General features: G+C 34.4%; 1 protein-coding gene across 9 annotated transcripts in view; it reads left to right on the top strand.

The window, feature by feature from the left end:
* LOC105881716 (coiled-coil domain-containing protein 7-like) overlaps positions 1 to 19,178 on the top strand; it is a 162,720-nt gene that overhangs the window by 86,239 nt on the left and 57,303 nt on the right. For 7 of the 9 annotated variants that reach the window (XM_075997578.1, XM_075997576.1, XM_075997574.1 and 4 more), the window contains 3 exons: positions 7,246 to 7,326; positions 12,869 to 12,952; positions 13,195 to 13,278. In XM_075997578.1, the coding sequence (XP_075853693.1) occupies positions 7,246 to 7,326; positions 12,869 to 12,952; positions 13,195 to 13,278 (249 nt within the window). The remainder of the gene's footprint in view (positions 1 to 7,245; positions 7,327 to 12,868; positions 12,953 to 13,194; positions 13,279 to 19,178) is intronic. The other 2 variants (XM_075997571.1, XM_075997575.1) reach the window with 2 other exon arrangements.

Below are 19,178 nucleotides of genomic sequence, written 5' to 3'. Positions count from 1 at the left end.
GAAGAGATAACAATTTTAAATATATATGCACCCAAATTAGGGGCACCCAGTTTCATAAAGCCAACCTTACTGGATCTAAGCAAATGGATTAATAGCAACTCCATAATCACCGGAGATTTCAGCACCCCACTGATGGCACAAGACAGATCCTCCAAAGAGAAAATTAATAAAGAAATAATGGACTTAAACAAAACTCTGGAACAATTGGGTCTGACTGACATTTACAGGACATTCTACCCAAAATCCACTGAATATACATTCTTCTCATCAGCTCATGGGACATTCTCTAAGATTGACCATTTCCTAGGACACAAAGTAAATCTCAAGAAATTTAATAAAATAGAAATCATACCATGTACCTTCTCAGATCACAGTGGAATAAAAGTAGAAATCAACCCTAACAGAAACTCATATTTCTACACAAAAATGTGGAAATAAAACAACCTCCTATTAAATGATTACTTCATAAATGAAGAAATCAAGTTGGAAATAAAAAACTTCTATGACCAAAACGACAATGGAGAGGCAAGTTATCAAATCATCTGGGACACAGCGAAAGAAGTTCTGAGAGAAAAGTGTATCTCCATAAATGCATACAACCAAAAGAAAAAACGTTCACAAATAGACAATCTAACAAAACAACTCAAAGAGCTGGAAAAAGAAGAACAGACCAACCCCCAACCGAGCAGAAGAAGTGAAATCAACAAGATCAAATCAGAACTAAATGAAATTCAAAACAGGGAAGCTATTCAGGTGATTAATAAAACAAAAAGTTGGTACTTTTAAAAAATAAATGAAATTGACAGGCCATTGCCTAAGATAACGAAAAGCAGAAAAGACAAATCTCTAATAAGCTCCATCAGGAACAAAAAAAGGAGATATCACAACTGATCCCAAAGAGATACAAGATATAAATTATGAATACTACAAACATCTTTATGCACACAAACTGGAAAATTTGGAAGAAATGGAAAATTACTAGAAAAACACAGCCTCCCTAGGCTCTACCAGGAAGAAATAGATTCCCTGAGCAGACCAATCTCAAGAGCTGAAATAGAAACAGCAATTAAAAATCTCCCTAAAAAGAAAAGTCCCGGTCCAGATGGTTTCACACCCGAATTTACTACACTTACAAAGAAGAACTAGTACCTATCTTGCAGAAACTATTCCACAACATCGAGAAGAACGGAAACCTCCCTGACGCCTTTTATGAAGCGAATATTACTCTGATACTAGGAAAGGATGCAATAAAAAAAGAAAACTGCAGACCAATATCCCTAATGAATATAGATGTAAAAATTTTCAACAAAATCTTAGCTAACCGAATCCAGGGGCTTATCAAAAAATAATCCACCACGACCAAATGGGCTTCATCCCAGGGATGCAGGGATGGTTAACATATGTAAATCTATAAATGCAATTCACCACATAAACAGAAGCAAAAACAAAGACCACATGATTCTTTCAATAGATGCAGAAATAGATTTTGACAAAATTCAACACCCTTTATGATATGAACACTTAAGAAAATAGGCATAGAAGGGACATACCTAAAAATGATACAAGCCATATATGACAGACCCATAGCCAACATCATACTGAATGGGGAAAAATTGAAAGCATTCCCACTAAGAACTGGAACCAGACAAGGCTGCCCACTATCTCCGCTTCTGTTCAACATAGTGCTGGAAGTCCTGGCTACAGCAATCAGACAGGAAAATGGAATCAAAGGTATCCAAATAGGGGCAGAAGAGATCAAACTTTCACTGTTTGCTGATCGTATGATATTGTATCTAGAAAACCCCAAAGATTCAACCAAGAAACTCCTGGAACTGATCAATGAATTTAGTAAAGTCTCAGGATACAAAATAAATACACAGAAATCAGCAGCATTCATATACGCCAACAACAATCTAATTGAGAACCAAATCAAAGACTCAATTCCCTTCACAATAGCAACAAAGAAATTAAAGTACCTAGGAATATACTTAACCAAGGAGGTAAACGACCTCTACAGGAAGAACTATGAAACACTGAGGAAGGAAATAGCAGAGGATGTAAACAGATGGAAATCCATACCATGCTCGTGGATCGGCAGACTCAGCATCATTAAAATGTCTATACTACCCAAACTGATCTACAGATTCAATGCAATACCTATTAAAATCCCATCAGCATTCTTCACAGATATAGAAAAAATAATTTTACGCTTCATATGGAACCAAAGAAGACCCTGAATATGAAAAGTAATTCTAGGCAACAAAAACAAAATGGGAGGCATTAATAAGCCAGATATCAAATTACACTACAAAGCTGTAGTAATTAAATCAATCTGGTATTGCTACAAAAATAGGAACATTGACCAGTGGAACAGATGTGAGAATCCTGATATAAAACCATCCTCATATAGCCATCTAATCTTTGACAAAGCAGACAAAAACATACGCTGGGGAAAAGAATCCCTTTTCAATAAATGGTGCTGCGAAAACTGGATAGCCACCTGTAGAAGGCTAAAACAAGACCCGCACCTTTCACCTCTCACAAAAATCAACTCACGCTGGATAACAGATTTAAACCTAACGTATGAAACTATTAGAATTCTAGAGGAAAAAGTTGGAAACACTCTCCTATACATCGGCCTAGGCAAAGAATTTATGAAGAAGTCCCCAAAGGCAATCACAGCAGCAACAGAAATAAATAAATGGGACATGATCAAACTACAAAGCTTCTGCACAGCCAAAGAAATAGTCATGAAAGTAAACAGACAACCTACAGAATGGGAGAAAATTTTTGCATCCTACGCCTCCGATAAGGGACTGATAACTAGAATATACTTAGAACTCACGAAAATCAGCAAGAAAAAATCAAATAACCCTATTAAAAAGTGGGCAAAGGACTTGAACAGAAACTTTTCTAAAGAAGACAGAAGAATGGCCAACAAACGTGAAAAATTGCTCAACATCTCTAATCATCAGGGAAATGCAAATCAAAATCACAATGAAATATCACTTAACTCCAGTGAGAATGGCCTTTATCAAAAAGTCTCCAAACAATAAATCCTGATGTGGATGCGGAGAGAGAGGAACACTCCTACACTGCTGGTGGGACTGCAAACTAGTTCAACCTCTGTGGAAAGCAATATGGAGATACTTTAAAGTGTTCAAGTGAATGTACCGTTTGATCCAGTAATCCATTGCTGGGCATCTACCCAAAAGATCCGATGACACTCTACAAAAAAGTCACTTGCACTCGAATGTTTATAGCAGCACAATTCATAATCGCAAGGCTGTGGAAACAGCCCAAGTGCCCATCAATCCAAGAATGGATTAATAAAATGTGGTATATGTATACCATGGAGTACTATTCAGCTCTAAGAAACAACGGTGATTAGCACATCTTATATTTTCCTGGTTAGAGCTGGAACCCATACTATTAAGTGAAGTATCCCAAGAATGGAAAAACAAGCACCACATATACTCACCAGCAAATTGGTATTAACTGAGCAGCACCTAAGTGAACACATAGGTACTACAGTAATAGGGTATTGGGCAGGTGGGATGGGGGAGGAGGGCGGGTATATACATATATAATGAGTGAGATATGCACCTTCTGGGTGATTGTCATGCTGTAGACTCAGACTTTTGGGGGGGTGAGGGGAATGGGCATTTATTGAAACCTTAAAATCTGTACCCCCTTAATATGCCAAAATAAAAAATAATAATAAAGAAAAAAAGGAGTGACATAAGAGATTTTTACCTAGTAGAGGAAAGAAACTTTAGTAAAATACTTCTGCCAAATCTTTCTGTGTCTCTCTGTGCTTCTCTTTCTCTCTCTCATATACACACGCATGCACACACACACACACACACTCACACAAAACAAGCAAACAAAAACAACAAGCCCTCTAAAGGAGAAGAGTGAAATAGTATACATACTTGTTAAAATAAATTGTCTAATATGCTCAGATTGTAGCAAAAATGTTTGTGACATACAGAGAAACAGTGAATTTTGACCCAAATACAGAAAAGCAGGCAACAAAAACTGCTTGTGAGAGTACTAGATTGTTAGATTTAACAGATAATTACTGAAAAGCAGTTATTATAATATGTTAAGAATTAAAGAAAGCCTTTCTTAAAGAAGAAAAGGAAGATATAATGACAGTATCTCATTAAATATATAATATCAACATTGTGATACAAATTACTTTTTTAAGAAAACCAAACTGATATTTGGAATTGAAAGGTACAAAACTGAGAAAAAATTAACTGAAGGGTCAAGAAAAGATTTGAATTGTCAGAAGAAAGAATAAGGAAACCTAACATAATGGGACTACTAGAAGAAGAGCATTTCTAGCAGCGAGAGAAAGGATCAGAAAAAATATTAGAAGAAAAATGACTGAATACTTTGAAAAATATTTGATGAATAACAGTAACCTGCACATCCACACTTGATGAAATCTAAGTAGAATGACCACAGAGAAATCTACAACCAAACTAATTATAGTGAAAATGTTGAAAGACAGAGAAAATCTAAAAAGCATCAAGGGAGAAACAACTCATCATGTATAAAGGAACCCCAGTGAGATGAACAGATGACTTAGCATTAGAAACTATGGAGTTCAGAAGGCAGTGGGTTGATATATTTAAAGTGCTAAAACAAAACAACTGCCAACTAAGAATTTTATAACTAGAAAAACTATCTTTCAGAAAGGAAGGTGTAATTTTGAAGATTGTAAGTTATATATGTATATTTTACCTCAATAAAAAACCGTTTTTAAAGAAAAGACAGGTGAAATATAAAGGCTACTAAGCATACTTTGGGAAACAAAGGTGGGAGTATTGCTTGAGGCCAGGAGTTTGAGATCAGCCTTGGCAACATAGTGAAACCTTGTCTCTTTAAAATAAATTTTGAAAATTATTCAGGCATGTTGGTGCACCCCTATAGTTCCAGCTACTTGGGAGGCTGAGGCAAGAGGATTGCTTGAGCCCAGAAGTTTGAGGTTGCAGTGAGCTGTGATCATGCCACTGCACCCCAACCTTGTTGACAAAACAAGACAATGTCTCTGGCAAAAAAAGAAAGAGAGATTGCTAAATAAATAAAAATTGAGAGATTTCTTTTCTAGCATAATTGTTTTCCAATAAATACTAAAGAAAGTTCTTCAGTCTGAAAGGAATTTACTTCCAACAGTAATTTTAATTACCCCCAAAGAGCATGGGTTAAGAAATGTTATAATTCCAAAAGACCGTATAAGTGTATATTCCATCTCCTTTCTTTTCTAAATACATTTAAAAGACAGTTGTATAAAAGTGTTATTATAATTGTATTGTTGCAATTATAACAAATAGACATGTAATATATTTCACTAGAGCAGCACAAAGGTGATGAATGAGAGAAATGAGGTATTTGGGTTAGAAAACAACACTGATGGTAACTCAAATACACAAGAACAAATGAAAAGAAATAAAAATTGTATATAAGAATGTTAATATAGCAAATACTATAAATGTATACTAGATCTTATTTTCTTTTCTTTATTTAACATATACAAAGTTACATAAAATAATTATAACAACTATTACAATGTATTTTATATGTACAAATATATGTTTAACAATAACCACAAAAATTGAGATGAGGGAATAAAGTTGTACATATAGGAGTAATGTTTCTGTATCTCACTAGAATTTAATTAGTATAAATTTGAAATAAATTCTAGAGTTGACTGAGGTGATGGTTACACACTTTTGTGAATATATTAATAACCATTGAATTGTATACCTTATAAGGAATAATTATATGGTATTATATATATATATATTTAAGATCATTCAGGAACTCTAAGCAGGATAAGATTTTTAAAAATGTAAAGCAATTGGATGATAACGTGAATGTAGAAAATTTACTCTTACTAGATTATAAATTTCTTCAGCATATAGCTTTGTACTCCTAGTGTTTAACATTGTCCTAAAATCTTCTTCTTATTGTCTCTCTGCTTATCTAAAATCCTTTTGATTTCTTAATTCAAATTAATGAGTCTTTCTTACTTATGTCTGTAGGAGAAGATCAGAGAACTTAAATATATATGCTAATGTTTCCCAGGTTTTGGTTTGTTTTTTTTTTTTACTATAGCTCATTAGGTTCACAAAATGTTTATAATGAGTTATTAATAACTTATTTTGCCAATCTTATGCATCTTTGTTCATTTTGGTGATGATACCCCAAATGGTCCCTAGCTCTATACAAATTGTAGTGGTGATACATATGGGATGTAGCCTTAAAATTTATTCATGGACTCAGCTGTTTCTCCAAAGCAAAACTTCCATCCTATGTTGTCTGGATCACTACAGGTTTCCAACTATAGTTATATGCTTTGCCAAATCCAAATTTCACCATGAAACTTGAGGCAAATAGATGACCTATTATGGATTCACCAATCCTGTTATCTAATCTTTAATGTGAATTCCTCCTTATTAACTTTGATTTTAATTTTTCTGTCATTGGACCTAGTAGTAGTTTCGAAATCAACCAAAAAGTTCCGATTGCATAAAAACTCAAGAGGAAAGGAATCTAATCCTATGTTGGTCCTAATGCAAATCTTCTGCATTTCCCCTTCTCTGGTGTAGAAATGTAGACTACAAAGTCTACTTTCTAAATGGAGTTGAGAGCGTATTTTATCTCAGTCCACAAGATTATTGTTATTCTTTTCCATCCCTAATAACACTTAATTTACACTTATATAACCTAAAAAGGAGCTAAAATAATCTTGGAAAAGTCAGAGAAAATGGCTCACAAGTTGACCTGTGAATAAAATTATATGCCACATCACCAGGTATATCCATACAGTATGAATGTGCTTGTAATATAAACTTGAAAATTATATTTTATCATAAACATTCTAGGATTATTTTAGCTTGCATAAGAGAGTTTCAAATGTATAGAAAAAGTTAAAGAATGAGACATCGATTTCTGTATCAGTTTTCTCATTACTTAGATATCTGGTTTCATGAAACTAAATCACTAAAATTCTCAATACTTCAATAAAATGAGGCTTATCTGATTTCTTTCATCTGTAAGGTTTTGTGATTCTGCAACCCAGACCTTTTAAAATAATTTTTCTTTTTAAATAATCAATGCTAATTAAGTTGTTATTATACTATCCATCTATGTGAACATACCAGTAAGCAAACACAGATATATGTTTCAATTTACCTTTCAAAGATTTGAAAATCTGTTTTATATTTACAGAGACTGACATAAAACACTTGATAGAAGCTAATGGAGAAAATATAATGGGTTCAATCAAGACACAATTAAAGAGTCACACAGGTAAGAACAAGAATCAAGTCTAGTATTCATGATTTATTTAGCTTTTCTGCAGTTAAATATAGATCTCTGATGACAGCTGTACCTATAAGTTGTTACTATATTGGCAAATTTTTTATGAGTTTCCTTTAGTAATTTGGAGAACTCTAGTACTTATGATCAATGGAACATTAGCTAGATATTATTAGCTTTAGAACTCATTCATTCAGAAAGTAATTCATAAAAATAAAATGCTGTTTTAACCTAAAAATATGCTTGGTACAACTATTTCAAATGCTATTTTTATCATTTTATATGTCTGGATTAGAAAAGAAAGTTGCTTTGAATCTGAAAAAGCAGAAAAGCTAGCTGATGGATGTGATAAGAATATAACAGATAGTTATTTCATTGGTTACCTATTCCCTCTATTGATAAAAAATGACAAGTAAATTTATGATAGCTCAGCTGCAATAGAGTTAGTTTTGTTATATAGTTCAATGGTTATATGACTGAATTTGCTTCTGGACTAAGTGTTAGGCATACTTTTTCAAAAGGGACAGAGAGTTTAACAGAGAAATAAGGGAAAGAGGCAGTTGAAGAGAGCCCTCCTGAAATCACTATCATTTAAAGGTGGCAGTGTTCATGTCCAAGGCTGTGCTCTTGGAGGCTTTTTACTTTGGAAGAAAGAGACTTAATTAAAATGATCACAAAAATTAGTAAATAATCAAACAACAAAAAGCCCTGAAGAAGGACAGGTAAAATCAGTATCTAGATTTGCTATATTATATAAAATGTCTAGTTTGTAGTTTAAAATTATGAGTCATTCAAAGAAACAGTAAAGTATGACCCAAACATAGGGGAAAAAAAGGAGGCAACAGAAAAATGTTTGTGGGAGCCCGAGGTGTTACACTTAGCAGTCAAACACTACAAAGCAATTATTATAAATATGTTCATAGAATTCAAGGAAACCATGCTTAAAGCATGAAAGGAAGGTATGATGACAATGTCTGTATTACCCGCTCAGGGTTGTCATTTTTAAAAATTACACTGAATATCTCAATAGAAAGTTCTTTTCTCACAGTTCTGAAGGCTGAAAATCTAAGGTTAAAGTACAGCCAAGGTTTCTTGTGATGCCTCTCTTCCTGGCTTGCAGACAGCTGCCTACTCACATGACCTCTCATCTGTGAGTGGAGGTGTGGAGTGGTAGGATGGAAAGGAGAGAGGGAGGGAGGAAGAGAGACAACACAAGCAAGAATTGTCTTGTGTCTTCCCTCTTTTTAGGGATACCAGTAATACTGTGTTTCCCCAAAAATAAGACCTATCCATAAAATAAGCCCTAGGAGGATTTCTAAGCATTTGCGCAATATAAGCCCTACCCTGAAAATAAGACCTAGTGATGGGCATGGCTATGCAGCATATCTGCAAAACCCATGCATTTTCACTGGCTGGTAAAGAAGATGAGCAGCCCTTCTCATCTGCCCCACAAGAGCTCCATTGCTCCACATGAGAGATTGGGGCCAATGGTTCTAAAGGAAATAGAGTCGGAAGAAATTCAGGGTGGAATTTGGGGTTTGGAGAGTTATGATGATGTTCCAGAAGAAGACAACTTAACTATATTTGAATAAAATGTATATTGTTGTACTGTACTTAAAAAAGAATAACACCTGAAAATAAGCCCTAGTGCGTCTTCTTGAGGAAAAATAAATATAAGACCTTGTCTGATTTTCAGGGAAACATGGTATCAGAAAAGGGCTCCAGCCTTAAAACCTCAGTTAACATTAATGACCTCCTTAAAGTCCCTTCGTCCAAATACATTCACATTGGATGGTAGGGCTTCAAAATATGAATTATGGGCAGACACAATTCAGTTAACAATCTTTCTGATGAATATCAACAAAAATAAATTATTGTAGAAGGGAATAAATGGGAATTCTGGACTTCAAAAGTTATAACTGCAAGGAAAAATTCACTAGAGTGGCTCAATATTAGATTTAAACTGTCAGAAGAAAGAATCAGAACTATTACAGGAATGGCAATACTAGGAGGTGAGCAGAGAGAGAAAAGAGCAAAAAAAATTTGAAGATATAATAGCTAAAATATTTAATGTAAATTAATCTATACATGCAAACTTAATGAAACCCAAGTATAATAAACACAAAGAAATCCACAAAAAGACACATCATATTTAAAATGTTGAAAGAGAAAGACAAAGAGAAAATCTTCAAAGCAGAAAGAGAAAAACAAGTCATCATGTAAAAAAGGGAAGACCAGTAAGTTTAACACCTAAGTTAACATTGGAAACTATTAAATCCAGATGGTAATGGGATGGCATAGTCAAAGTGTTGAAAGAGGGTGGCTCTGTTGTGCAATGGTGGTGCACTGGATTTCTAGAGGCTCGAGGCATTCAAAGTATTGAAAGAAAAAATAGTCAATCAAGAGTCTTACATTGAACAAAACTATCTTTTAAAAATGAAGATAAGTGCAGATGGCTCACGTGTGACTATCCGCTTTCTTCACTTTTCGCTCTGGGAGCTGAGCCAGGAGGGCACCCCTACTCCGCCATTTTTCCCACAGCCAATGTAACTCAAAGGTCAAAAAAAGGGAAAAAACAAACAAACGAAATTTTATCGGGTGGTGGGCAAATGGGAGGGGGAAGGAGGGAAAGAATTTAAACTTACAAAATAGGTGCGATGAGGACCACCTGAGAGTAGGACATGCTTGATGTTTTGGTAAGGCGTTGGGGGGGGCTTGGGGAGGAATGGCAGGGGCAATATATGTAACCCTAACAATATTTTTACCCCCATAATATGAAAAAATAAAAAACTAAAAAACTAAAACTAAAAATAAAAAAATAAAAATGAAGATAAAATAAAGGTAATCTCAACTAAATAAAAATTTAGAGAATCAATTGCTAGGCAGCCTGCTTTATAAGAAATACTAATAACATTCTTCTGTCTGAAATCAAGTGACCTAGCACAGTAATTAGAATCCACACAAGAAAGAACACTGGTAAAAGTTATTCTGTGATTACAAATTGTTGTATAAATGCATGTTACATCTCATTTCTTCTCTTAAAAAGCAGTTGTATAAAATAATATATATCTTCAGGCCCATAAGATATAGAAATATAATATATTTCATAATGCAATGTAATACAAGATTAGTATAGCAAATACTATATATATGTACTTGCTCTTCTTAATAAGCTTATTTACGTAAATAATTATACCTACAATTATAACAATGTATTTAACATATATAGTTGCAATATGTATAACAGTAGTGCAAAAATGTTGAAGAGGGAATAACACTATGTAAGATTAATGTTTCTGTACCTTGCTGGAATTTGATTAGTTTAATCTCAAGTAGAACCTAAAATTGACTACGTTGATAGTTATATAAATACATGAGCATCTTAAAAAAGCATCTTAAGAACTTTAAGTAACTATGGTCTGTTATATATTTTATAAAACTATGTCAGTGAATTTCAGGCAAGCTAGGATTACAAAAGAAAGCAAAGGATATTGTGTCGGAGGAAAATTTTGAATCTGACTAGATCATATATTTATCTAGCACATATCTTTCTATTCCTAATGCTCAACCTTATCTGCCCTAAAATGCTCTCTTCTCATTGCCTCCTTGTTTATCTAAGAATCTTTGCATGCTCATTTGAAATGAACCATTTCTTCTTACAAATATACAAGTTGGAGTAAGAACCAGAGAGGATAAAACATGTCTGCTAACATTCTCCAGTTTTGTGCTGCTATAGCTCTATTTACTTTCACAAAATATAGCCATGTTCTTATGGAAAACATGTTCTGCCCAATCTTATATGTCTTGGTTTATTTTTATAATGATGCCTCAACTGATCTATATTTCAATTTAGATTTCAGTGGCAGTATATTTGGGATGGAAATGTTACACTGAAATATTTAACATTTATTCATGAATTTAGCCATTTCTTCAAAGTGAAACTTCACTCCATGCTGTCTGGGTCATTTCAGGTTTCTAACTTCTGTTATATGTTCTGCTACAACCAACTTTTACTCACAAAATATTGAGTCCATTAACTGACCCAAGTCACCCATCCCAATTGTTCCTTTTTCAATGTCAATTTTCCTTTAATAACTTTCATGTATTTTTCCTGTTATTGGACCTAACCGTTAGTTTTAAATTCAGCAAAAACTTCAAATCACATAAAAACTAAGTGGATAGGAATGCAATCTCAGTCTGATACTACTGCACCTTTACTTGCTTCATCCTTCCCAGCTACAAAGTCTACAAACTGATAAGACATGCGAGGTATTTTTTCATACTACACAAGATACCTTATTATTCTTCTATATCATTGATACATACTTGATTTACAGTTCCATGACCTTAAAAATGACATAAATTTTTCTGAACTAATGAAACAATTTTTTCCTTTCTGTGACTGTAGAGGCCTAGATTCACAAATTGACCTAAAATGTTATGTTTCACCTCTCCAGGTACATCCCACAGTAGAATGTGCTATTAGTGTAAAAATGAAATTTATATTATCATAATGAACTCCTCAGGATAATTTCAGTCTGCATAAGAGGTAGCAATGCATGGAAAAATTATTGGTTAAGTAATTATAAAGTTGTACGTGAGTTTTTTTTTTTTAGAATGGAAACATTCAGTCTTTTTATAGAAGTCTTGCATTTGTAAAGTACAGAATCACATATCAAGCACATGAATGCATGTACAGTGTATTGAAATCCTATGTATTATTCTTTTCTTTGTTCACTTGTCTGTCTTTTCTCCACTAAAGTTGTTTTTGTTTTTTTTTTTAGATTCTTTTTCCTTTTTTTTCGGCATATTATGGGGGTACAGATTTTAAGGTTTCAATAAATGCCCTTTCCCCCCTCCCCCCCAAGTCAGAGTTTCCAGCATGACCATCCCCCAGATGGTGCACATCTCACTCATTATGTATGTATATACCCACCCCCCTGCCCCCTCCCACCTGCCCAATACCCTATTACTGTAGTACCTATGTGTCCACTTAGGTGCTGCTCAGTTAATACCACTTTGCTGGTGAGTATATGTGGTGCTTGTTTTTCCATTCTTGGGATACTTCACTTAGTAGTATGGGTTCCAGCTCTAACCAGGAAAATATAAGATGTGCTATATCACCGTTGTTTCTTAGAGCTGAATAGTACTCCATGGTATACATATACTACATTTTATTAATCCATTCTTGGATTGATGGGCACTTGGGCTGTTTCCACAGCCTTGCAATTATGAATTGTGCTGCTATGTACATGAGTTTTTGATGTCAGTTTGTCACTATCTTGACATGTGTTCTTGTTAAAATCATGAAAGATCTCTGAACTTCAATATATCAATATAATGAGGCATTTATGACTGCCAATAGCCCTTCCAATTCTAAGGTTTGCTGATTCTGCAATCCAGACATTATTTTATAACTGTTCTTCTATAATAACAAATACTAAGTATTAGTACTACACACACATGCACACTCATATATATATATGGTAATGTTTACTTACAAAGTATATTGAAATCTGTTTTACTTCTGTAGAGACTGATAGAGAAGTCTTGTCAAATGCTATTGGAACAGGTATAATAAAGGGGCCAATCAAGACACGATTAAAGAGTCACCCAGGTAAGGAAGCATTTATAGTTTATCAGTATTCCTGGAGTCAAATTAAGTATGGACCTTTAATGACAACTGTACTATATATTAGAATTACGTGGGTAAAATTCTTTATGAATATCTTCCTATAATTAGTTAAACTCTAATATTTACTATTAATGAAAATTAGCAGTACACACACATGCATACTCACACAAACATAAGGTAATGTTTACTTACAAAGTATGTTGAAATCTATTTTACTTCTATAGAAACTGATAAAGAAGTCTTGCCAAATGTTATTGGAACAGGTATAATAAAGGGGTCAATCAAGACACAATTAAAGAGTCACCCAGGTAAGAAAATCTAATATTTGTAGTTTTTTGGTATTCTTGGAGTTAAATTAAGCATGGACCTTTAGCATGTAATTCTAACTTATAGATTGACAATAGTACCTATAAGTTAGAATTACATAGGTAAAATTCTCCATGAATATCCTCCTATAATTAGTTAAGCTGTAGTATTTACTATCAATCAAAAATTAGAATACATTACTAGTGTAAGAACTCATGTACTTAGAAGTATATAAAAATCCAGTGTTATAGTGATTTTATAAAAGCTTGTTTGTTTAGTACTATGTACTTTCATTTTTCTTGCTTAGATAGGAAATTTGTTTTGAATTTGCAAAAGCATAAATGCTAGTTGATGAATGTGATAAAAAGAGGAATATAATAGTTATTTCATGGTGACAAATTACCTCTATATAATTAAAGTGTCAGGCAAATTTATAACATCACAGCTCTAGCAGGTTGCTTTAGAGATATTATATTTCAGATAACACATTTGTATATTGAGTCCAGAAGTAACAGTGTTATAGACACACCACTTCTTTGATTTCTAGTGAATGCCCACAGAGTTAGACAGCTTAACAGAAAAATAAGGGATGGAGAAATTTGAAAATAAACCTGATAAAGCCATTGTAGTACGAAAGTAACTTTCCATGACTAAAGCTGTTTTTTCAGAGCAGCAACACTAGAGGCTTTGCACCACAGGAGAAAGACTCTGTGATAAGATAACCCAGCCATGTCATTAATCAAATAAGTAGTAAATAAAACAACAAGCTCCCACAAGCAGGGGAAGAAATTGGTATCTAGAGTTGCTATAAAATAGTCTCTAAAATGTGTAGTGCTTAGCAAAAGATTATGGGGAATACAAAGAAACAGTAGTGTTACCTATACATGGGAAAAAGGCAGGCAACAAAACATTCTCATGAGAGTGTCAGATGTTGGACTTAAAAGGCAAACTACAAAACAGTTATTTATATGTTCAAACATCATTAAAGGAAAACATCATTAAAGAAGGTCAAGGTCTCATTAAATAAAGAATATCCAAAAAGAGAAATAATTTTTAAGAGGGCCAAATGAAAATTCTAGAATTGAAAAGTATAATAAATACTATACGGAAAATTTCACTATACAGGCTCAATAGTAGCTTTCAACGGTCAGAAGAAAGAATAAGCAAATGTAATGAGACTAGTAGACAGAGAATAGAGAAAATAGCAGAAAGTATATTTTAAGAAATAATAGCTAAAATCTTTGAAAAATATTTGAGGAAACACATTAATCTACACCTCTAAGCTCAATAAAATTCTAGGTAGAATAAACACAAAGAAGCCATAGTAAAAATGTTTAAAGACAAAAAGAAAATCTTAAAAGCAGCAATATAAAAACAATTCATTATTTTTGAACCCCTGTAAGATTACAGGGGTTCAAAAGTGAACCCCTGTAAGATTAACCCAGTAAGATTAACCCCTGGCTTAGCATCATACTGTGGAGACCAGAACACAGTATGATGACATATTCAAAATGCTGAAAGGAAAAAGACTGCCAACAAAGAGTCTTATGTTAGGCAAAATCATTTTTCAGAAAGGAAGGCAAAATGAAAAGATTACTCAATAAATAGAAAAAGAGAGAATTTGTTGCTAGCAGAACTGCTTTTCAAGAAATATTAAAGAAAGTTTCTTCAGGCTGAAAGTAATTGACCTTACTCAGTAATTCAATTATGTCCCCAAAGAGCATGAGTTAAAGGAATTATGTAATTCCAAAAGACTGTATGAATGCATATTTTATTTCCTTTCTGCTTAATTTATTTAAAAGACAATAGTATAAAAAGTACATAAATTTATTGTTGGCTCTACAACATATAATAGGAGTATACAGAATTTATTTCACAATAATAGTACAAAGAGGTGAGTGGCAGCAGAGACATGCCAGAGTAAGAAAATGGTGACAGTTGTAGCCTTGTGGTCACACACAGGTTGAAAGTAAAATATGGAAAACTATTCCATGAAAATGATAACTAAACAATGAGCAGAGATGGCTGTATTTATAGAAGATAAAAAAGTTCACTATATAATGAGAAATTATCAACTCATCAAGAGGACAAAATTATCATAAATATATGTGTATCCAACAATGGACCACCTAAATATATAAACTAAACATTAACAGAGAAGAAGGGAGTGCTAGATAGCAATACATAATTGTAAGGGGAGAGTATAGTCTACTTTCAACAATGGATAAATCATCTAGATAAAAAATCAATAAGAAAATGGCAGAATAGCACTGTAGGAAAAATAAACCTTACAGACATATACAAAATAGTCCATTGATTAGTAGCATAATATACATTCTTCTCAAGTGTACATTGAACATTCTCCAGGACTGATCATATGTTGGGCCACAAAACAAGCCTTTACAAATTTAATATCAATGATATGACACTAGAAATCAGTGACAGGAGAAATTTTGGAATATTCACAAATATATGAATTTAAACAATACACTCTTGCACAACCAATGGGTCAAAAGGACATAAAAAAGAAGTGAAAAAAGTATCTTGAGACAAATGAAAATGGAAAACCAACATACCAAAACTTATAAGATGTATCAAAAGCAGAGGTTAGAGGGAATTTTATAATGATAAAAGTTTACATTAAGAAAAAAGAAAGATCTCAAATAAACAACCTACCGTTACACCACAAGGAACTAAAAACAAACAAACAAACAAACTAAACCCAATGCTAGCAGAAGGAATTAAATAATAAAGATTGTAGAGGTGAAAGGTGTGGATCCTGCTTCAGTCTTCTACATGTGGCTATCTAGTTTTCCCAGCACCATTTATTCAATAAGGATTCTTTTCCCCAGTGTATGTTTTGGTTGGCTTTGTCAAAGATTAGATTGCTACATGAGTATGGTTTTATATCTGGGTTTTCAGTTCTGTTCCACTGGTCAATGTCCCTGTTCTTGTGCCAATACCAAGCTAATTTAATTACTACAGCCTTGTAGCATAGTTTGAAATCTGGCAAATTGATACCTCCCATTTTGTTTTTATTGCCTAGGATTGCTTTTGCTATATGGGGTCTTCTCTGGTTCCATAAAAATCATAAAATTATTTTTTCTATATCTGAAAAATAATGTTGGTATTTTAATAGAGATTGCATTGATTCTGTAAATCACTTTGGGTAGTATAGACATTTTAAAAATGTTGATTCGGCCACCCCACCAGCATGGTACAGTTTTCCATCTATTTATGCCCTCTGCTATTTCCTTCCTCAGTGTTTCATAGTTCTTCCTGTAGAGATCTTTTACCTCCTTAGTTAAATATATTCCTAGATAATTTATTTTCTTTTTTGCTATTTGTGAAGGGTATTGAGTCTTTGATTTGGTTCTCAATTTGACTGTTATTGGTGTATATGAAGGCCTCTGATTTGTGTGCATTGATTTTGTATCCTGAGACTTCACTAAATTCACTTACACTGGGTAACAGACTTAAACCTAAGGTATGAAACTATTAGAATTCTAGAGGAAAACGTTGTAAATACTCTTCTAGACATTGGCCTAGGCAAAGAATTTATGAAGAAGACCCCAAAGGCAATCACAGCAACAACAAAAATAAATAAATGAGACCTGATCAAACTAAAAAGCTTCTGCACAGCCAAAGAAACGGTCATATGAGCAAACAGACAACCTACAGAATGGGAGAAAGCTTTTGCATGCTACACATCTGATAGGGGCTGGTAACTAGAATCTATTTAGAACTCAGGAAAATCAGCAAGAAAAAAATCAAACAACCCTATCAAAAAGTGGGCAGAGGACATGAACAGAAACTTTTCAAAAGAGGACACAATAATGGCCAACAAACATATGAAAAAATGCTCAACATCTCTATCACCAACATCTCAACATCACCTATCTCCAGTGAGAATGGGCTTTATAAAAAGTTTCAAAACAATAAATGTTGGCGTGGATGCGGAGAGATAAGAACACTCATACACTGCTGGTGGGACTGCAAACTAGTGCATCCTCTGTGGAAAGCAATATGGAGATATCTTGAAGCAATACAAGTAGATGTACCATTTGATCCAGCAATCCCATTACTGGGCATCTACCCAAAAGAACAAAAGACACTCTATAGAAAAGACACTTGCACTCAAATGTTTATAGAAGCACAATTCACAATTGCAAAGATGTGGAAACAACCCAAGTGCCCATCAATACATGAGTGGATTAATAAAATGTGTTATATGTATACCATGGAGTACTATTCAGCTATAAGAAACAATGGTGATATAGCACCTGTTGTATTTTCCTGGATAGAGCTGGAACCCATTCTACTAAGTGAAGTATCCCAAGAATGGAAAAACAAGCACCACATGTACTCACCAGCAAATTTGTATTAACTGATCAACACCTAGGTGGACATATAGGAATAACATTTATCAGCTGTTGGGCAGATGGGAAGGGGGAGGAGGGAATGGGTATATATATACATAATAAATGCGATGCACACCGTCTTGGGGGGATGGTCATGCTTGAAGATCTGACCTAAGGGGGGGGGCAAGGGCAATATACGTAACCTTAACATTTGTACCCCCATAATATGCTGAAGTAAACAAAATAAAAAATGAATAAAGATTGTAGCAAAACTAAATAGAGACTAAAAAGACAATAGGTAAGACCAACAAAACTTAGAGGTGGTTTCTGAAAAGATGAAGAAATTGGCAGTCTTTTGCCAGACTAAGAAAAAGAGAGAGAGGACTGGACACCTTATAGAGGAAAAAGTAGAATTACAACTGGTATCACAGAAATACAAAAAAATCATAAGAGTGTCAACTATGAACAATTATATACCAACAAGTTGGGTAACCTAGAAGGGATGGATAAATTCCTAGAAATATGCAACCTACCAAGAGTGAATCAGAGAAATGTTTCAAGAGAAAAAAATCATCAAATATAAAGGTTTTTTTCTCTTTTTTTTCTTTTTTATTTCGGCATATTATGGGGGTACAGATTTTAAAGTTTCAATAAATGCCCTTCCCCCCTCCCCCCATAAGTCTGAGTCTCCAGCGTGACCATCCCTCAGATGGTGCGCCTATCACTCGTTATGTGGTCTTTCCATTATGTCAGCAAATATGCTTCCTGGTTTTATTTAGTTCAATAAAGCTATAGTTTTAAAAATAAATAAATAAACAAAACAAGACTAAATCATGAGAAATAGAAAATCTGAACAGACCAATAGTGAGTAAGGAGATTGAAGCAGTAATCAAATAACTCTGAGCAAAGAAAAGCCCAGTACCAGATGACTCTTAGGGTAAATTCTATGAAGCACTTAAAGAAGGATTAATGCCAATTCTTAAACTCTTCAAAAAAATTGAAAAGGAGGAAACATTTCCAAACATATTAATATTTCACAAGACCAGTATGACATGCACACAAAAGCCAAAAAATATGCTATAAGAAAAGAACAAGAGGGGGGCGGAGCAAGATGGTGGACGAATAACACCGCCAGACAGAGGGTCTCTGCAGAAAAGACAGATTCTAGCAGAAATTAGAGGAAAGAAGCAAGAAGACGAGCATACAGCGGACAAGGGCCGGAAGGAGGGGTACCTGAGACCCCGGGAGACTCCACGGGAGGAGGCTGCGGAGGAGAACTGGAGGCTGAGACCACCGGAGCAGCCCGGAGACCAGTGGCAAGGGTAGGTGGATTTGCTGTTTCCCCTCCCCTGCATTCGGGACTGCTGGTGGGCTCCCCAGCGGGTGAAGAGACCTGCGGACACCAGCCCAGAGACCGCCGCCGCCTGCCAACGGTGAGCCTGTAGCAGACGTGGCACCAGGTTCCCAACTTCCTTCGGGCACCTCCGTGTGCACAGACCTGAGCCGCGCGGCAGGCGCCATATTGCCTCCTCCCCAACCCG

This window comes from Microcebus murinus, chromosome 25 (assembly GCF_040939455.1).
Source record: "Microcebus murinus isolate Inina chromosome 25, M.murinus_Inina_mat1.0, whole genome shotgun sequence".
In the NCBI taxonomy this organism is placed as follows: Eukaryota; Metazoa; Chordata; class Mammalia; order Primates; family Cheirogaleidae; genus Microcebus; species Microcebus murinus.
This window is presented reverse-complemented; position numbering and strand designations above follow the sequence as displayed.